Here is a 20,080-nt window from a genome sequence, read left to right as displayed (position 1 = left end):
GGAAGATCGGCCTGGGATGAGTCTGTTCAAGACATTTATTATGAAACCTGAGGAATGGGGCAGGGCTGGGGGAGCTGGGTCAGCTAGGGTCCTCCCCCTGAGGGGACGGTGGCACTGAGAGCTGCCCGGAGCTCCTCCGGGGTAAAGACTCCCCGTTCTGTGATGATCCCTCCAGTGATGAGCTCATGGGGTGTGACGTCAAAGGCCGGGTTCCAAACCCCAATTCCTGTAGGTGAGAGGAGGAGATAAGGGGCTGAGAACCGAGTCTGAAAATTCCCAGCCTGGTCACTGGTCTCCACCACAAAAGTTCTTACAGCCTGGAGAACCCTTGAAGAATCCTGGGAGTCCTCATCCCCAAATTGCAAGGCATGTACAGTAAACCCAGAGATAAAAGTTAGACGCCCCTGCCAGTCCTGATCGCTTCAACATACCTAACTGTTGCCTAAAGATCTCTGCATTGACCTCAGGGTCTTTACACAAGCTCAGAAAAAAATAAAAATGTATGTAAAAGCAGGTGACGTGCTGTTCTAACTCTAGCTTTTTTTTTCTTTTTGGTTGTTGTTACAGTTTTAATCCCTTGTTTTTATTTTATTTTTTTGTTGGTCATGGGGCCTGAACTCTGGGCCTGGGTGCTGTCCCTCAGCTCTTCAGCTCCAGGCTAGCGCTCTACCACTTGAGCCACAGCGCCACTTCTGGCTTTGTCTGCTTATGTGGTGCTGAGGAATCGAACCCCGGGCCTCATGCATGCGAGGAAAACGTTGGTTGTAAGCTTGTCCGTGGGTCTGGCTAATGTTGCCAGGGCTGGCCTCTAAGGAGGGCTGATCCTCCTCCTGCTGCCTCCCGCGCGTCGCTGGGAGTATAGTGCTGCCCTCCTATGCTCGGCTATCCTTGCTCCTTGTGTAATTGGGTAACTGTAAGTTCAGACCGTGACCGATCCTGGGCCATGGTTGTGGATGCCCCGTACCCCACTCCTGGCTCCTGTGACCCCTCTCGTGTCCAACAGCTTACCGGGAGCGGCTATCCTGACCCCATTGATCTCGGTCAACTCGTGGCCTGGGCGCTCCTCGATCACAATGTCCCTGCCAGTCTGCAGCCCGAGGTCGCACGAGGAGCTGGGGGCCGCCACGTAGAAGGGGACGCCATGGTGTTTGGCCACGATGGCCAGCTGGTAGGTGCCCACTTTATTGGCTGTGTCGCCATTGGCGACCACGCGGTCGGCGCCCACGATGACGGCTGTGCGTGGGGAGAAGTTGGGGTGTCACACACGCGTTCCCGGGGGCCTGCAGCCCAGCCCGGGCTGGCCTGCTCACCCGACACGCCCTTGTGGGCCATGGCGGCCGCCGCCATGCTGTCGGCGATGAGGGTGGCGGGGATCTGCTCGAATACCAGCTCGAAGGCCGTCAGCCGGGCGCCCTGGTTGTAGGGCCGCGTCTCGGTGCAGAAGGCGTGCCCCAGGCGGTTCAGCTTGTGCAGGGAGCGAATCACGCCTGCCAGGAGGAGCAGGAGCATGGGGGGCAGGGACAGGGTGGCACAAGCCTGCCTCTGGCCCTCAGCTGTGGCTGCTCCCGGGGGCTGAGGGTTCCCCAGACCTGTCAATCCTCCACGGGGCCACGCCCCTCTCCTGGCCTCCACCAGATCTGAGCTTGGCCACGCCCCCATCCGGGCCACGCCCCTCTCCTGGCCTCCACCAGATCTGAGCTTGGCCACGCCCCCATCCTGGCCACACCCCCTCTCCTGGGCTCAGCTACCTTGGTGTTAATTTGGGGAAGTCACTCTCTTCCCAAGGAGCCGACCATCTGCCATCTGCCTACTCTTTAGGACTTTGGCTCAAGCCAGGCCCATAAAAATGATCATGTGAGACAGGCAAGGTGACTTCATCTGACTTCTGGGCACCCTCAGCTACTTTCCTTATCACCTGAACTCCAGGGGTCCCCCAACCTGTGAATGGAGGGCAGCACTGAAGGATGGGATAGAGGCGTTCTGATGCCCATTTATTGGACTCCTGGATACAGCCATACCTGAAGCCAACCCCCTTAGTTTCTGTAGAAAGATCTAGCTGTCTGTCTGTCTGTCTACACAGTGTATGTTTGTTGTTATTTTTATGTGTTTCTTCTCAACACCCCCTCCCTCCCTCTTCATTCCTCCTCCTTTCTGAAACAGGGTCTCATGCTGTAGGCCAGGCTTCCCTCTGACTCCCAGCCTCCAGTACCAGGGATGACTCCACCGTGGTGAAGGACAGGGACTCACCCAGGGCTGTGCCGTAGCCAGCGGTGGCCAGCGCACCAGTGTTACAGTGTGTCAGCACGGTCACTTTGCCACCCCCAGGGGCTGCCCGCTCCAGGAGGTGGCGGGCTCCGAGGTCCCCGATGCGCTGGTTGTCTCTAAGGTCTTGGTCCAGCATGTCCTCGGCGTGGCAGATCACTCTGTGGCAGACAAGGGGCCTTCAGTATCAGTCAGGGGCTTCAGAGTCCACCTTGGCTTTCCTCTGCCCAATTCGGTTCAGCCTGGGCCCAATACTAAATTGCTGAAAGGTGTGGGGGCTGGTGGGCAGAGGAACAAATGATAAAAGGAAAAAAAAGTGGCAAAGTCAGACAGCAAAGAGCAGGAGACTTGGGTACTGCAACAGCACGTGCAAAGGCCCTGAGGCAGCTGAAGGCAGGTAACGTGGAGGGGAATGGTGTGGCGCTGGAGTGAAAGGGAAGAAGACATGGAACAAGGAAGAACTCAGGAAAAGACACAAACATTCCTCAAGAGCACCCAGGAAGGCCGGCCCCGGTGGCTCCCGCCCGTCATTCCAGCTGCTCAGGAGGCTGAGATCTGAGGATCGCAATCCAAAGCCAATCCAGGCAAGAAAGTCCAGGAGACTCTTATCTCCAGTGAACCAGCAAAAAGCCAGAAGTGGCGCTGTGGCTCAAGTGGTAGAGCGCCAGCCTTGAGTAGAAAGAAAAAACTCAGGGACGGCGCCCAGGCCCCCAGTTCAAGCCCCAGGCCAAGAGAACACGGTGGAAAGGGGTCCCCACGGGCGGAGGAAGGCTGGGCGGCTCCCAGGGTGACCTCCGTGAAAGGGTGGTGCAAGGGGCTGCTGAATCGCGCCGTGCCTCAGTGTCCCCTCGGTGCAAGTCCTCCTGACCTTTCCCGGACCGCCGCTTCCGTGGCGCCCTCCTTCTCCGCCTCGCGGGCCGCGGCGTCGGCCAGGGCGCGGGCGGCGCGGGCCATGTTGACGGCGGTGGGCCGCGCGGACACGAGCACGCTCAGCTTGTCCCGCACGAAGGCCACGAGGGCGGCCGGCCCCGGGCCCCCGGCGCCGGCCTGCAGCTCCACGGCGAGGCTCAGGCAGCCCACCAGGGCGATGGCCGGGGCGCCCCGCACCTGCACGGGGGTGCGGTGGGGATCCAGGGGTCAGTGCGGCTGCGCCCGGCCCCGGCCCCGCCCCGGGCCCCCAGTCCCGGCCCCGGCCTCACCTTCATGGCGCGGATCGCCTCCCAGGCCTGCTGCACCGAGCCCACGGCCTCGTAGCGGCTCTGCTGGGGCAGCAGCAGCTGGTCGAGGATCTGCAGCGACCCCCGGGAGTACCGGATGGCTTCCAGCGCCATGGCGCGGCCGCCGCGTCCGCTCCCCGCAGCACCGCAGCTCCAGCTCGCGTGGGCGGGGCTGGACGCGCGGAGGGGCGTGGCCGAGGCCGGAGGGAGGGGCCTCCCTAGGAAAGGGCGCACGCGCATGCGCGCATACCCGCTCGCGCATCCAGGGGAGAACGGCTGCGCGAGGGGCGGGTCTGTACCTTGGAGGGTGGCGCATGCGCAGCAGTCACTTCGGCGCTCCGGGATGACGTGGCCACGCCCAGGGGCGGAGCCACGGGTCAGGGGCGTGGTGGACGGCGCGGAGGGGCGGGGCCCGGGCCCGGAAGCTGGCGCAGCTTGAGGCACCTGCTCAAGCCAGGCCGGCAGATCCTCTGCACGCCCGGGACCAGGCCAGTCACGGGCGCTCTGGGAAGCACAAAGCGGCATCATTTTTGGGGTACCTGCTGGGTACTAGGTCGTGTGCTCTGCTCAAGCCTGGCTGGCCAAGAAGGCCGAGTGTTTGCTCGCAAGATCCCGGAAGGCAGGGAAAGGAGACCGTCCTTCCTCCATCCACTCCTGCCCGCCCCTTGCGCAGCCCAGTGCTCCCCTCGACTTCCTTCAGAAGCTGCGAAGGCTGCCCTCGGCCCCCCCCCCTCCCTGGCCGCCCCTGCCTCGCCCCCCCGCCTCCCCGGGAAGCCCGCCTGGACCCCCAGCCCCGCCCAGCCGCCATCTTCAGACGGAACGCATCCTGCCACCCACCCGAGCACTAACCCGCGGCGGGGGACAACGAACAGGGCTTTAATGTGGGGTGGCCGGTCAACAAGACCAAATAAATAACTCCATCTTTGAGGAGGCGAGGTCTGGGGAGGGCTGCAGTCCGTGTCCGGGTCTCCGGGGTCCCGGCCGCCCTCACTCGCTCTCGGAGCCCGAGTAGTCGGCCACTAGCGAGGGGTTGGGGCCATCGGGGTGCGGCGCGTCTGGGGGGTCTCGAGGTCTGTGGGGTGCGGGGGCTGGGGCAGGCAGGGCTGTGTCCTGGGCATCCGTCTGCGGCCTGCTGGGGGTGGGGGTGTCCTCATGGCTGTGCGGGGGTGCCCGAGGGTCCTGTGCGGCTCCCTGCGGCGCCGCGGCTGCGGGGCTCTCGGGGTGCGGTGGGGTCTCCAGGCCATCCCGGGAGGAGCGGCGCCGCACGATGCCCAGGTCCCCCACCGTGAAGGGCGAGCTGGCCGGTGCGGTGGCCCTGCGAGCCTGGGACAGCTTCTTCAGGACACCGCTGGCTTTGCTGCCGGTGGCCCCGGGTCCGGGGGCCGCAGGGAACCAGGAGCGGCTGATGACCTCTGACCGCTTCTGCTTCTGCTTGTCCTCATAGGCTGCAGGGGCGATTGGACAGGGCGCTGAAGGACCGCCCAGGGGCTGGGGGCGGGGGGGGGGTTGTGTGACTGCGGGCGGAGCATGCGCAAAGCTCTGGTCCATCACCTGCACAGGGCTAGACCACCCGCCTTCGCAGCCCTCACTCACAATCCAGGGTGTGGAACTTGAGCAGCGCCGCCAGCCTGCGGTCGTCCTCGGTCTCAGGCACTAGCGGGATGGCCAGGCTGGCTTTGGCCTGCAAGGCCTGGTCCCTCTCCTCCTCCTCTCGCATGGCTTTCTTCTTTTCCTGAGGGTCGGGGGACACCGGGAAGGGGCAGCTGTCAGAGAAGGGGTCTCAGAGCATCCGCTTTGCCCCACTCTGTGTGTGTGTGTGTGTGTGTGTGTGTGTGTGTGTGTGTGGTGCTGGTACTGGGACTTGAACGCAGGGCTTTGTGTTTGCTAGGCAGGCGCTCTACCACTTGAGCCACATTCCCTGTCCACTGTGTTGAATCTGAATCCTCCATGTAACCTCATAGGAAGTAAAAATGGAAGGGGGAATGCTTGTCGGGGCAGTAAGGGAGGTCTTATCTCCATCTCTGAAAAGGGGCTGGGGAGCAGGGTGCAGGTGGCTCACTCCTGTAATCCTAGCTCCTCAGGAGGATGAGATTTGAGGACTGACGTTTGATACCAGCCTGGGCAGACACATGCATGAGATTCTTAGCAAGAAGCTAGAAGTGGAGGTGTGGCTCAGTGGTACAGTGCCAGCCTTGGGCAGAAAAAGCCAAGTGAGACTGCAAGGAAGTGAGGTGAAGCCCTAATGTAACACACACACACGCACACACACATACATGCACGCACACACACATACATGCATGCACACACACGCACACGCGCGCGGGGCTGGGGGCGTGGTTCAGCTGTCTAGCACCTGCCCCACGGGCGGGGGAGGGAGAGGGGAGGGGTATCCTCATGAGTGACATTCTGCCCTATCCTGGAGGCTGGTGGGAACCTGTCCGTCCCTTCTACCGTGAAGAAACAGCTAGAAGGTACGAAGGAGAAAGGGGACATGTTTGGACACTGAATCTGCTGAGGCCCCGCATCATGGCCGTCCTCTCTCCAGCCTGAGTGACTGACTTGTTACAGTAGCTGCACAGACACTGGACAGGGGGGTGCCACCCCTGCAAAAAGCTGCAGAGGGACTGGGCAAGCCGGGCTGCCTATGTTGGATTGGAGCCACGCCCCCAACCACACCCACACCAGGCTCCTCCCACCCTGTGTCCCCACCCCTCCCATTGGCCCCTCCTCTCCCAGCTCCTCCCACCATGTCCCCGCCCCTCCCCAGGCCCTTCCTCTCCAAGCTCCTCCCACCCATGTCCCCGCCCCTCCCCAGGCTCCTCCTTTCCAAGCTCTTCTCTTCCAGCTCCTCCCACCCCATGTCCCCACCCTTCCCCAGGCCCCTCCCCTCCCAGCTCCTCCCACCCCATGTCCCTGCCCCTCTCCAAGCTCTTCTCTTCCAGCTCCTCCCACCCCATGTCCCCGCCCCTCCCCAAGCCCCTCCTCTCCCAGCTCCTCCCACCCCATGTCCCCGCCCTTCCCCAGGCCCCTCCCCTCCCAGCTCCTCCCACCCCATGTCCCTGCCCCTCCCCAAGCCCTGCCCCCGGAACCCCGCTCACCCGGAACCTCCGGCGCAGCATGCTATTGAGGGCAAAGTCGTCTTTCCAGGCGCTCTGGGCCTCCTGGATGAGGCTGAGGCTGGGCAGGGCCTTCTTGAGCGTGCTGCGGTCCGCCTCGCCGTGCTCCAGGCGGAACATGGCATCCGTTTCCAGCTTCTCTTTCTTCTCGTGCTCTGTGAGGCCCAGAACAGCATGGTTGGGTGAGAAGGGGGTCCTGGCCTGGGGGCCCCCTCGGAGTGGCCGGGGCCGCAGCTCACCTGTGGTCAGCACCTGCGCATTGTCCTCCATGTCCCAGCGCTCCTCCTTGCGCTGGGCACCGCTCACGATCACATAGTCGCAGTTGGCGGGGTCCGTCTGCATCTCGATGTAATTGACACACAGGTGGCATTTCATCCGGAACCTGGGGGACAGTGCGCTCACACGATGCCCTGGGGCCCAGGCCCAGCAAGCAGACAGACAGACAGACAGATAGACAGACAGACAGACAGACAGACAGACAGACAGACAGACAGACAGACACACACACGCACACACACACACACACACGCACACACACAATTGGCTTCTTCATCCTTGTGTTTGTCCATCCATCCATTCGCTCCTCTATTCGTTCAACAAACCTACCCCAGGCCCACTCTGGCAGGCTAGTGCCTGCTAGGGGCACTGTGGGCAGTAGAGGGGCTGTCCAGCCCTGAAGAAGAGCGCAACCACACGGTGTCTGGGGCCTCTGCTTTCAAAAAGTCCCCTTTGTAAGGGTTCACCTGTCACCCCAGCTTCTGAGGAGGCAGAAATTGGGAAGGTCTTGGTCCAGGCTGGCCCTGGACCCTATGTGAAAAACCACTGAAGCAAAAAGTACAGGAGGCGTGGCTCAAAGACAGGGAGGGGCTGGCAGTGGCTGGGCTGAGCTGGAGCAGGTGCGAGCCACAGAGGGTCCCCATCAAAAGATGATGCCCAGAGGCACACGGGATGTCTTTGTGGGCACCTTTATCTGCTGTCCCCACACTGCCCCACCCCCCAGATGCTGCCTGACACCCCTACCTGTAGATTGGGGTGGTGTAGTAATTTCCAACCTTCTTCTTCTCTGCGTTATACCGAACGCCTGGAGGGGGCAGGGGGACAGGAAGAGGTTGGTGACACCAGTGCGCTGCAGGTGCTAAAGCCAAGGTGAGGGCCGGAGCTAGAGGGCTGGGTCGACTCTGGCACTTCCTGCCAGCTGGTGCCCCTCAGGCTAGGCACCTCACCCTGGGGATCTTGGTTTCCGGTCTATTCAACAGTAATGACCATATGACCATCTTGGACCCTTGTGAAGCCTCCTGGACATGGGATCCATTTGGAACGAGGCCAGGCTCTCATTCGTTCTTTCCAGAATGCTCACATTTTTTCATCTTCCTTTCTTTTTTTTCTTTTTGAGACAGAGCCCCTGCTCATTTTGATCTCACGATCCTTCTACCTTAGCCTCCCAAGTGCTGAGATTACAGGTGTGTACCACCACACCTGGCCTTTTCCTTTTTTTCTTCTTCCTTTTTGTCTGACACCCATTTTACAGACCAGTAAACTGACCCACAGCAGGACACCTGGCTGGGAGGTGGCGGAGATGGATCAGAACTACGGGGCCTGGTTTTCTCGTCCCTCTGCAGCCTGCATGCCAGATTCCCAATTCCTGACTGGAAGCCGGGCGGAGGCAATGTCTCACGGGGCCTGGCTCTTGTGGGGGGCCCCCTGTGCAGGACTGAGTTGGGGGACATGGAGGGGAAGGCTCACCCATGCCAATGTGATTTTTGCAGCCATCACACCAGATATTATACGGCATCTCGAATCTGCGGAAACACACAAGGCATCTTTATTGGCGCTCATCTGGAGTCACGCCTCCCTGTGCAGCCCACGCTGGCCTCCAGTTCCTGGGTGTCAGCCATCCTCCCACCTCAGCCTCCCCTGTGAAGCTGAGAGCGCAGGTCTGTGCCATGGTGCCTCGTCCAGCCTGCGTGCTTTCCCCTCCTTCCTCTACCTCCTTTCCAGTATCGCTCTGCAGCTCTTTAGTCCAGGAGGAGCGTGGCCTGTGCCTCTGGACCATGACCATGTCCCAGGTCCTACTGGGACAGTGCACAGGTCCCGGCCTTGGCCTCAAGAGCTGTTTCCGTTCACTCTGATTCGAAACCCTGACCCAGGCTAGCTCGCTGCAAGATGAAAAGCACCATGGAACAGGGCCAAGGTCCTGCTGGACCAGCCAGTCCCTGGCTAGCCACCCCCAATGACATCGAGACAGCCAGGCCCAGCCCCGTAGAAGCTTCCAGACTTGTTAGTAATCACCAATGTTGTGGTTTTGTTATGCGGCTATAGCTGATTGATACAGCTAGTGTGAAAGTTTTCTGCTTTGGGGGTATGGCCCCGTAGTGCTTGCCAGGAAGGGGAACACATAAGGTGGGAGCCCTCAGGGAAGGCCAGAGTCTCACCGGATGATGAGGATTCCTTGTGACAGCTTCCGAGCACGCTCCCGGAGCGGGTGGCTATTGTGGTATCGGTTGAGAGAGCCATGCTGGGCAGAGGGAAGAGAGGAGGTAGCATGGCTGATTTCGGGGAATGAAGGTTTTCCCTAGCCTTCCAGCAATGCAGGAGGCTCAGAGACCTTGCTGAAGCAGAGGACTGACATCAGGAATTTGGCCCTCCCTTGGTAACTGTGGAGGACGGAATCCAGGATGCCTTGGGCACCAAAATTGTGGGACACTATGAGTCCACACAGAAAATCCCCACAGACTCTCTGTCTGCAGGTGACATGCTGTCAGAGCTGTGTACACTCACTAGCCGGGAGGACAAGAAGGTTGCTGGTTCTGAAGTTCTGCCTCGTTTGAATTTGGGGCCTTTTACTTGGGAGGCAACTGTCCCACCACTTGAGCCACACCTGCTGGACCCTATAAGCCACGCCCCCAATGCCTGAGCCAACCCCTCAGCCCCGTTATTTCTGATCTGTAGTTGGCCGCCTTCACCACGTGAGCCACGCCCCCAGCCCAGTTTTGATCAGTGGTTGGTTGCATCCACCCCGTGAGCCATACCCCTTACACTGGAGCTGCGCCCCCAGCGGGGTTCTGACCATTTCTGATCTGTGGTTGGCAGCATCCATACATACAAAGAGCCGGTGAGATATAGTGTTTGTAGCTTCTGCACCCTGGAGATGAGCTTAAGCTTAAGGAAGGTGTGACCTTGCATGGGGGTGGGGGGGGGAAAGGGGGTGTTGGTAACCCCAGTTTGCCTTCCTGAGCCTCAGCTTCCTGAGTTTATCTGACGACTGGGGATAATGATTGGTCCCCCATGGTATAGTTAAGTGAGGACGCTATGTTGCACTTCCTGAGCCTCCGCAGGCGCTTAATCCCCCAAAGGTCTGCTGAAGCCAGGGTGCTGGCTCCCCCACTGCTCTGATACACGGGGAAAGTTCCCCATAGAGAAAACGCAGCCTGTGCTCAGGATAACAGCCCCGAGTGCTTGCGATGTGGGGACCTGGTGCCTGGTGGTGTGGAGGGAACTGGGGCGGGGGAGCCCTTACCTTCTCGGGGTTGAAGTCCGGAGGGTAGTACTTGTTCACGCCTTTCCTTTCACCCTGCAGAACAGCACAGAGGGGTGTCAGTGGAGTGTATACAGTCATGCCTGGGGGGGCCCCACAGGGAGATGGGGGTACCCTCAATAATCCACTGCTTCATCAGCCAGTGGCCACCAGAGTTTGTAAAAATTACATAAGGTTCACACTTCCCTCCAGTAGTGTCTTTCAGGTTTTTTATTTGGGGGGGGCAGGAACTGTGATATAATAGACAATAAAAATACAGACACATGAGTGTGGTGATGCATGCCTGTAATCCAGCCCTCAGGGAGACAGAGGCAGGAAGATCGTGGGTTTGAGGCTAGCTTGGGCTACATAGTGAGAACGCACTCACCCCATCCATCTCAAATCCCCTCCAAATTAATTTTTTAAAAAAGAAGAGAACAAATTCCCTGGGTGATTACGGTATCCAGCACATTGAAATAAATATCTCAGGCTCTGGGAGGGAGAGGAACTGGGGCTACTTCTGGAACCCCACAGACTTCAATCCTGGGGTGCAGGGCTAGCTACTCACCATCTTGGCAGCTGTCTGGAGCCCTGGCCTGCAGGGCGGTCAGCGTGAGGTGGACGCTGCTTGGGCCTGCCCGCCTGGCAAAGAGCTTGGCAAAGAGACTACAGCTTCCCTGCAAAGATGGGGGGGCAAGGGGTGGCGCTGGCACAGAGGAGGCTCCTGGCAGATGTAGGCGGCACCCAAGAGCATGAGAGGGAGGGGGGAAAGGCAGTCAGTCGTGCCTGTCCCATGGCCAGGGCGATTTTACAATGGAGCCTGTTCCTCCATGACCCCAACTCCACCCAGCGTTAGCCACGTACCACCTGGCCTGCTGTAGCTTGACTGCCTTCCCCACCCCCCAAAGCAGCCTGTGGGATCTCTTAAAATATTCCTGTCCCCCTACTTTCCTCCGGCAATCCCTCTCCTCTCCGACCCTCCTCCCTTTCACCCCCCTATTACTCCTCTTCCCCCTTAATCTTGTTTGCCAGTCCTGGGGATTGAATTTAGGGCCTCCTGCTTGCGAAGGAGGCAGGAAGACCGAGTCTAAGGTTCGCCCCTGGGCTATCCAGGGAGACCGTCTCAAACAACAACAGCAACATCCCTAATTGGCTACTTGGTTTTCTACCATCCTAAGCAGCCCGTGGCAAGCTGGCACGGGGAGGGGTGCTCTGAGCGCCCCCCGAAACTGATGGGGTGCAAAGATCCTCCCCCCCACCAGTTTTCCTCTCCCATCTCCATCCGGGGGGAGGACGCCCTCGGAGGAACGGAGGGGTCGGGGCCTGCGTGTTCCCCGGGTGGGGGCCGGGCTGTGATGGACACAGGGAAAAGAGATCGCCATCATGCTGATCCCTAGCCACGCGGGCTGTCCCGGTGCCTCAGTTTCCCCATCTCTAAAACGGGATTTTGATCAAAGTATCCACCCGCTCCGATTGCTGTCAGGACTGGGGGGTGCGGGTGAGGGTGGGGGGACGGAAGGTTCTCGATCAGTTGGGTGTTGGCGGTTCTGTCTCACGCATCAAACGACAAAAATCCAACCACGACTCGCCACCGTCGGGCGCCTCTGTTTTGTCCCACGGATGAAGCGATGACGGGGTGGGGGGGTGGCGCCCCGGGGACTCGGGCCACGGCTCACCCGCCGGGCGCAGGGTGGGCTCCAGGCATTGGGCTCCCGTCCGCGGGGCCCCGAGACCCCGTGCACGGCCGGCCCCGGCGCCGCGCACCGCCCGCACTCACCGGACCTCTTCCAGCTCCAGCGCCGCGACCGTCCCGGAAGTGCGCCCTGGCCTGCAGGACGGCGTCGCGTCCTCCCTGCCGGCGCGGGGGCGGGGCTAGGCAAGACAGCTGCGCTGATTGGCTGGGTGTCCCAAGACGCCGCGCGCCCTCTACCGCGCGAGTGGACTAATCCGGGATCGCCCCGCCCAACCGTGCGTAAAGTCACCTAGCCACGCCCACACCGTCATTCCCGGAGGACCAATCCGAGACCCGCTTCCTGACACGGCCCACGAGCTGCTCAAACCCTGGGATTAGTTGAGCAGGTGATGATCGTCCAAGTAACCGTTCTTGTATTATTTAAGTGTTTGGGAGCAGGAAAGAATATATCATTTGAAAAAGTGACAAGTGAGATTTCAGTGTCCATAAATGAAATAGTGTGTGTGTGTATGCTTGAACTCAAGGCCTGTCTACCATTTTGAGCCACAGCTCCACTTCCAGATTGTTGCTTGTTAATTGGAGATGAGAGGCTGCCTAGGCTGGCTTCGAACTGCGATCCTCAGATCCTAGCCACCTGAGTAGCTAGGATTTCAGGCGTGACCCACCGGTGTCCAGCCAGAATCTGATTCATTCAATGGCTATTAGCTGCCTTAGTGAGTACTATGCCCCTGGGATTGGGATCAAAGAGGACCACTAGTGCCAAACGGCGATTTATCATAGGCACTGTGAAAAGCGGGGAAAAGAGTCCATACTGCTAAATTGTTTGGAGCTGGCACTGTGTGGCTCACACCTGTAATCCTAGCTACTCAGGAGACTGAGACCTGAGGATCGTGGTTCTAAGCCAGCCTGGGTAACAAAGTCGGTGAGACTCTTATCTCCAGTTAACCACCAGAAAACTAGGAATGAGGCTGTAGATCCAAGTAGAATGCTAGCCTTGAGCAAAAAAGCCCAAGGACAGCCCAGGCCCTGAGTTCAAGTCCGTGGATGACAAACAATTTTTAAAAAATTAGAGGGCTAGGAAGGTGGCTCAGTGGTAGAGTGCTTGCCTCCCATGCATGAGGCCTGGGTTCGATTCCTCAGCACCACATAAACAGAAAAGGCCGGAACTGGTGCTGTGGCTCAAGTGGTAGAGTGCTCGCCTTGAGTTGAAGAGCTGAGGGACAGCACCCAGGCCCAGAGTTCAGGTCCCACGACTGACCCAAAACAAACAAATAAATAAATTGAGCTGGGTGCTGGTGGATCACACCTGTCATCCTAGCTACTCAGGAGGCTTAGATCTGAGAATTGCTCTTCAAAGCCAGCCCCAACAGGAAAGGCCGGGAGATTTAACTCCAATAAATCACCTGAAAACCAGAAGTGGTGCTGTGGTTCAAGTGGTAGAGTGCTTGCCTTGAGCTGAAGAGCTGAGGGACAGTCGAGGCCCAGAGTTCAAGCCCCACAACTGATCTCCCCCCACCACACCAAAAAAATGTTTGGAGCCCAGATTTTTTTTTTTTTTGCCAGTCCTGGGATCTGAACTTGGCCTGGGCACTGTCCCTGAGCTTCTTTTGCTCAAGGCTAGTACTCTACCACTTGAGCCACAGAGCCACTTCTGGCTTTTTCTGTTTCTATGGTGCTGAGGAATCAAACCTGGGGCTTCATGCATGCACTCTACCCCAAAGCCACATTTCCAGCCACTGGAGCCCAGATTGTTATCCCTGGGCTCAGAAGTCCTAAGAAGCAAGTTCTCAGGCGCTCTTGTCAGTAGAGTAGCACAAACATGTAGTCCACACAGCTAGAGGTGGGACTTAGCTCTTTCTGCTCATGCCAGACCTTGTGTTCACAGCATCTGAACTTCACTGTTGCCTTGTATGTGTTCAACATGGGAATGCAGAGAAAAAATTTTAATGAGGTTCTCTTAATTAGGCTAAATTGGTTGTACCAAGGATGTTTCATTGTGACATTTCCATACATGTGCACAATGTATTGGGCAAACTCACCCCCTCTAGAACTCTCCCTTATGCTCCACTTCACCCTTATTAAAACAATTTCCATGGGCCCAGTAGGGCAGCTCAAGCCTGTAATCCCAGCTATAGGAGAGGGGGAGATATTGGGACTACAGAGATAGTTGCAGGCCAGCTCAGGCATAGAAGTTTGAGAGACACCATCTCACTCAATGGTTGGGTGCAATGGTGCCTCCTGGCCATCACGAATGACACAGAGAAGGACAAATAGGCAGACAGCGAGACGCCAATTTGAAAATAACAAAAACTAAAATAGGATTGGAGAATGTGGAGGGTGTGACTAGTCAAATTGTATTATACACCTACACGGACATAATTCGTTGCACCCCCTTTAGACAACTATTTGAAGAAAATAATAAAAATAAATAAGTAGGGAGGGCTGGAGGCATGGGCTTGGGGTCAAGTGGTAGCAAGCTTGAGGCCCTGAGTTCAAATTCCAGTACTGGCAGCAGAAAAAAAAAACAACCCTAACCAACACCAATTTCAATAAGATCATTATTATGAGTTATTGTTTGGTGTGAACTCCTGGGCTTACAAGTAGAGAAACTGATGGAGACTGTCCAGAAATACGTGTGTGTGTGTCTTGCTCACCCCCAAGTGGAAACCCAGACGAACTTCCCATCCCTCGCGGCTTCTTTGGAATCCTAATTCTTTGGGACAGGGAATCCTGGTCAGAGTTAGACTCCTCGTCTGCTTGGGGCGCATGCGCGCGCTGGGGGCGGGGCTCCTGCGGGCTGCACCCAGGGGGCCGCCCAGACGCCAGCTCGGTTGTCATGACAACCAGGGCGGAGCCTTCCCAACCTTCCCCCCCCCCTCCCCACTCCCTTTTAATCCTGAACTGAGGTTTTTGCTTTAACTAGGTCAAGTTCGGGCGAGATGTTTTTCGTTATCCAATCGGACAAACACTGACTTATTCTACAGATCTCTCTGTCTCTGTCTCTGTCTCTTAATTTGTGGTGGTTCTGGGGTTTGAACTCAGGGCCTGGGCGCTGTCCCTGAGCTTTTTCATTCAAGGCTGGAGCTCCACCAGCGCCACTTCCGTTCGTTTTCGCTGGTTCATTGGCGATGAGCGTCTCCTGGACTTTTCTGCCCGGGCTGGCTTCCAGCTGCAATGCTCATATCATCTCAGCCTCCAGAGTAGCCGAGATGACAGGTGTGAGCTACTGGTGACTGGCTCTTTAAGAGCATTTTCAATCAAATGACAGCCGCTGGGGAGGAGAGGGCTGGGGTGCGGCTTAGCAACGCGCGCCAGTGCCACTCCCCTTTTCCTCTTTTTCCTTTGAGCGCTGTATAATTTATTCACCGCATCTATTTATAATTTACCTGACTTCGCCAAGCCAACGTCTTTTTGATGCTATGAAGCAACGCTCAGTTTGGAAGAAATGACTCAGTGGTGACTAATTATTCTTTACCGAAGGGGTCACAGCAGGATTTCTTTAAATAGAACATTTTTCTCAGTGAGCCAAGAATGATTTATGTGCAATGCATTTAGATTCCCAGATCCCCTCTCCTCCCTTCCCTCCACCCCCCCCCAAAAAAAATCAAGGCCACTTTGTGCAGCTGAGCTGTTGCGAGTCATGTCCTGGAGCATCGCCTGCCTGGCTGAGAACATCCAAGGGGTTCAAATCCGTAGGCTGTGTTTTCCAAGTAAAGTAGACTTCTCTGTGCTCGATTCCTGTCTTTCGGTTCTTTTGTTTGATTGATTGGTTGATACGGGTGCTACGGATGGAAGCCAGGGCCGCCCTCCTTCCCTCCCCTTCCCCCTTCCCTCCCTCTCCCCCTTTAGCTATTAACTGAGAGCAGGTGGATCATGAGCAGGGTTGGTTCGCTCCAGTTGGCCAGACGACCCTTCTGCCGATTTTCCAGCCCTTCGCTGGGGCTCACAGCTGGGTCTGTTCTCCACACTGCCGCCAGAGGGAGCCTTTGGTCTGCGTTTGAGCTATAACACTGTTCCATCTTCATCAAACTTGAAGTGCCGGCCTAGTGCGGTGGCTCGAGTCTGTACTCCTAACCAGGAGGTGGCGATCTGGAGGATCTCACAGTTCATCTCCACAGCGGCCGACAGCTGTGTACAGTGGCGTACACCTGTCCTCCAGCTCGGGTAGGAGGCTGGAAGGCCAGGCTGGCCTGGGTATGAAGTGAGATGCTCCGTGGCTCAGCGGCAGTGGGCGTGGCTCCAGTATAGGGGCGTGGTCCCTTATCCGAGGCGTGGTTCCACGGCAGGGGGCGGGCCTCGGCGGCGGGGGCGTGGCTCCAGGAGAGGGGGCGTGGCTTGAGTTCCATCCCAGTACTGCACTTTTTTCCCCCCCTTTTGAAAATAAAACTGAAATTCTTGGAAAATAAGCCCACTGGGAAGGAAGCATGCACGGCCTTGTCGATCCTCACTTCTATCAAGTTCTGGAATCTTTTCATCCTGGAAGGGAAGTGGGGTGGGGGTCAGTCAAATCTGGAATGCGGGGGTCCCTGCCTCTCCCTTTCCCTCACCTCTCTTTGTGTGAGCTGGGTACACAGTGAGTTAGAAGCAGGGGAGACTAGGCGAAAATGAGGCCTGGTGAAGGCCACTCACAGACATGGTATTTGGAGACAGAGAAGCGCCATCTTTGCTTCAAAGAGAGAGACCAGGATGCATTCCTTTCTAAGGGATATATTCCTCACCCCAACAATGAACACTTGTTGGACAGGATGTACGCCTTCCTGAGAAAAATGCTTCCCCAAACTCTTTTTTGTTGTTGGTGGTGGTCGTGGGGCTTGAACTCTGGGCCTGGGTGCTGTCCCTCAGCTCTTCAGCTCAAGGCAGCACTCTACCACTTGAGCCACAGCGCCACTTCTGGTTTTCTGGTGGTTCATTGGAAATCAGAGTCTTACGGGTTTTCCTGCCCGAGCTGGCTTTGAACCAGGATCTTCAGATCTCAGCGTCCTCAGTAGGTAGGGTGGCAGGTGTGAGCCACCAGCAACCCCCAAATTTAAGCCACCTCCTGCTCCCAAATGCAGATAGCCAGGCGCCTTCCTTATCTCAAGGATAAGGATCTGTTTTATGGCAGGAAATAGTGTCCAAAATATCCAGAAACTCAGAAAATAGCACCAAGCACCAGGAGTGATTATAGCAAAGATAATACACTTAGCATAACTTTTAAGCCAGACCCCCTGCCATTACCTATAAGTCCCCTTACCAGCCAAGGAGCTCTGTGCGGCTTTCTTTCTCTCCTCTCTCTAGAGCACCCACCCTTTATTAGAGTGTGCCCCTGCTCTTCTGTTTGTCTGTCTGTCTGCTTGTCTGCATGCTTACTTAATAAAGCTCTGCCAAGTTTTCTTACCAACATGACTTGTCCAGAAGTTCTTATTCTGTGATCAGAAGTCAAGGCCCCTAAGTGAACCCCTAAGGTCCCTACTTTTAAAGGAAAACTCCACTCACCCTCGCCTGCATCTGCTCACCCATTGATTTGTTCCTGGACCGCCCTTCTGTCGGGCTTTGGAGCAGATGGCCCTGCTGCACCTTGTGTCAAGGTCGTTGACATCCAGCCGAGTGCGGTGGCTCAGGTCTGAAATCCCAGAACGACCCAGGAAGTGGAGAGCAGAGAATCACAGGTGGAGGTCATCGTGGTTAAGGAAGTTCACAAGACCCCATCTCAATATGTAATCAGGGTTTGGTAGTATCTTCTGTGAACCTAGCCTTGAGGGATGTATGAGGTGGAAGACTCAGGCTCCTGAGCAAAAATGTGAGACTCTACCTGAAAAATAATACATAAAGGGCCCAGTGGTGTGTGTGTGTGTGTGTGTGTGTGTGTGTGTGTGTGTGTGTGTGTGTAAGGGCTTGCTACCTTTCCGGGTGCTGTGAACCTTCAAATAGAGGGGATCCTTATGTGTCTTTGAAAGAAATTGCCTCTCCTCTCCCTTGGTCTTCTCTTTCTTGGCTCTGACCTGCCCTAGTGGGTGTGGCTTCCGCATCCTCTGCCTGTCCCATGGGCGTGGCTCTCTCCTCTCCCTGCCCTCGTGGGCGTGGCTTTCTCCATCATCTCCCTGCCCTGGTGGGCGTGGCTTTCTCCATCTTCTCCCTGCCTAGATGCTTTACCTTTCTCATGCCCAAAGGTACAACAGATTCTCGGCCCTGGACTGAGAGCCTGAGTTGAATCCCAAATAACAAAACCAAAAGCCAAAAACAACAACAAAAAAAATCCTTAAGAAACGAAGTCATATTTGCATATAACCTACAAACATCCTGGAGTTCAAATCGCCTCTAAATTATTTATAATATCAAATACAATGTAAATGATATGTAAATCGTTATTCTGTATTGGTTAGGGAATAAGGACAAGACAAGAAAAATGTCTGTTACAGATGCATTTTGCTTTTGCTAGTCCTGGGTAGCACTTTCCCGATTCAACCACAGCTCCAGTTCCAGCTTTATGGTAGTGAGTTGGACATAAAAGTCTCATAGGGCTGAGCGCTGGTGGCTCATGCTTGTAATCCTAGCTACTCAGGAGGCTGAGATTTGAGAATCAAGATTCAAAGCCAGCCTGGGCAGGAAAGTCTGTGAGACTCTTATCTCCAATGAACCACCGGAAAACTGGAAGAGGCGCTGTGGCTCAAAGTGGTAGAGTGCTCGCATTGAGCAAAAAGAGCTCAGGGACAGCGCGGAGGTCAAGTTCAAACCCCATAACTGACAAAAAAAAAAAAAAAAAAAAAAAAAGTCTCAGAGACTTTCCTGCCTGGGATGGCTTTGAACCCAAATCCTCAGATCTCAGCTGCCTGAGTAGCTAGGATTACAAGCTTTTCTTATCTTTTTCTTTTTAGTGTGTGATTTTGGTCACGTGTCATTTTTTTTTTTTTTTTTTGCCAGTCATGGGACCTGAGCTCTGGGCCTGGGCGCTGTCCCTCAGCTCTTCAGCTCAAGGCTAGCGCTCTACCACTTGAGCCATAGCACCACTTCTGGCTTTTTCTGCTTATGTGATGTTGAGGAATCGAACCCAGGGCCTCATGCATGCAAGGTAAGCACTCTACCACTGAGCCACCTTCCCAGCCCTGGTCACGTGTCTTGAGAAAGCAGTTGAGCAGCTGTGCTAAAAGCTCTGCCCACACTCCTCAATTAACAGGTCTTTCTAATTACCTGGCCTGGAGGGAATAAGAACCAAATAGGCCAGGAAAGACCCCAGGGCTGTGTACAGAGGTGTCTTTAGATCCATTTCCCCAAATGTGATTAGCTACACGTGTTAAGTACCTCACAAGTACCATTAGCTTTTAATGATTGTAATTCCCAAAGTAACTCAGCAACAACAAAAAATAATTCGTGCATTTCCCACCCACCCCCTCCCACCCAGACTCCCAAGGGATGGAGCTGGCTCTCAACATCCACAACCTAGGGAGCAGAAAAGAACCTTCTCTGGATTATGGAGGTTTCTAGTCAAGCGACTTAGTAATAAAACTGCTTTTTAACCAGAAGATTAAACTCTGAGATGGAAACAGCTCTGTTTTCATTCTTAGCTTCATGGATTAGGTGTTCCAAACAATATTTGCAGATTAGGACAATGCCACCCTTTCTATTTGTACCCCAACATGGGGGAGAAAAGGAAGAGAAGCAGCCAGAGGGCCAGGTGAGGTGGCTCATGCCTCTAATCCCAGCAACTCCAGGGGTAGTGATCAGGAGAATCATAGTTCAAGGTCAGCTCTGATAGAAAGTTAGGTGAGGCCAGGCCCTGTAATCCTAGCTATTCCAGAGGCCGAGAGCTGAGGCAGGAAAGTCAATGAGTCTCTTAGCTCCAGTTAACTAGCAAAATCCCAAAAGTGGAGCTGTGGCTCAAGTGGTAAAGCGCCATTCTTTTTTTTTTTTTTTGTCGGTTGTGGGGCTTGAACTCTGGGCCTGGGCCCTGTCCCTCCACTCTTCAGCTCAAGGCGAGCACGCTACCGCTTGAGCCACAGCGCCACTTCCGGTTTTCTAGTGGTTTACTGGAGATAAGAGTCTCCCGGACTTTCCTGCCTGGGCTGGTTTTGAACTGTGATCCTCAGATCTCAGCCTCCTGAGCGGCTAGGATGACAGGCGGGAGCCACCAGCACCCGGCCAAAGCGTCATTCTTGAGCAGAAAAGCTAAGCAAGAACAAGAGGTCCTGAGTTGAAGCTTCAATGAGGTGAATGGGGGCGTGGCCTGGGGGCGTGGCCTGGGGGCCAACATGGAGGAAGTGAAGTCACTGGGGGCGTGGCTGCTACTCTCTTGGGAGGAAGT

The 20,080-nt window shown here is 56.2% G+C and overlaps 2 protein-coding genes across 3 annotated transcripts; both read right to left on the bottom strand.

The window, feature by feature from the left end:
* Positions 1–21: 21 nt before the first annotated feature.
* On the bottom strand, positions 22–3,639 carry Mri1 (methylthioribose-1-phosphate isomerase 1). The gene is made up of 6 exons (XM_070002122.1): positions 3,462–3,639; positions 3,131–3,369; positions 2,248–2,423; positions 1,311–1,487; positions 1,009–1,233; positions 22–226 (listed from the first exon to the last, which is right to left on the bottom strand). Exons 1-6 carry the CDS (start codon positions 3,591–3,593, stop codon positions 84–86), a joined length of 1,092 nt encoding a protein of 363 aa, XP_069858223.1. The 5' UTR covers positions 3,594–3,639; the 3' UTR covers positions 22–83.
* Positions 3,640–4,324: 685 nt separating this feature from the next.
* Yju2b (YJU2 splicing factor homolog B) lies at positions 4,325–11,960 on the bottom strand. Of its 2 annotated transcripts, XM_070002120.1 has the most exons (10): positions 11,887–11,960; positions 10,678–10,786; positions 10,113–10,166; positions 9,028–9,110; positions 8,339–8,394; positions 7,616–7,676; positions 6,835–6,977; positions 6,578–6,750; positions 5,073–5,211; positions 4,325–4,924 (listed from the first exon to the last, which is right to left on the bottom strand). In XM_070002120.1, exons 2-10 carry the CDS (start codon positions 10,678–10,680, stop codon positions 4,467–4,469), a joined length of 1,170 nt encoding a protein of 389 aa, XP_069858221.1. In that variant the 5' UTR covers positions 10,681–10,786; positions 11,887–11,960; the 3' UTR covers positions 4,325–4,466. The 2 variants fall into 2 exon arrangements, with proteins under 2 accessions (XP_069858221.1, XP_069858222.1); XM_070002121.1 differs by lacking the exon at positions 11,887–11,960 and having other exon boundaries at positions 4,340–4,924; positions 10,678–10,807.
* Positions 11,961–20,080: the final 8,120 nt, after the last annotated feature.

This window comes from Dipodomys merriami, unplaced genomic scaffold (assembly GCF_024711535.1).
Source record: "Dipodomys merriami isolate MVZ:Mamm:240054 unplaced genomic scaffold, mDipMer1.0.p SCAF_6, whole genome shotgun sequence".
Lineage (NCBI taxonomy): Eukaryota > Metazoa > Chordata > Mammalia > Rodentia > Heteromyidae > Dipodomys > Dipodomys merriami.
Note: the sequence above shows the minus strand (reverse complement) of the source record. Positions and strands in the feature narration are given on the sequence as shown.

Bases quoted from the DNA above. Each gene is read 5' to 3' on its own strand.
- Mri1 (XM_070002122.1), bottom strand. From the start codon at position 3,593: ATGGCGCTGGAAGCCATCCGGTACTCCCGGGGGTCGCTGCAGATCCTC. The intron at 1,488-2,247 runs GTGAGTCCCTGT...TCCTCCTGGCAG, and splicing joins TGGCTACGGCACAGCCCTGG to GCGTGATTCGCTCCCTGCAC. The intron at 227-1,008 runs GTAAGCTGTTGG...TCTCACCTACAG, and splicing joins GGTCAGGATAGCCGCTCCCG to GAATTGGGGTTTGGAACCCG.
- Yju2b (XM_070002120.1), bottom strand. The intron at 6,751-6,834 runs GTGAGCTGCGGC...TGGGCCTCACAG, and splicing joins TGCGCAGGTGCTGACCACAG to AGCACGAGAAGAAAGAGAAG. The intron at 5,212-6,577 runs GTGAGCGGGGTT...CCCGACCCTCAG, and splicing joins TGCTGCGCCGGAGGTTCCGG to GAAAAGAAGAAAGCCATGCG.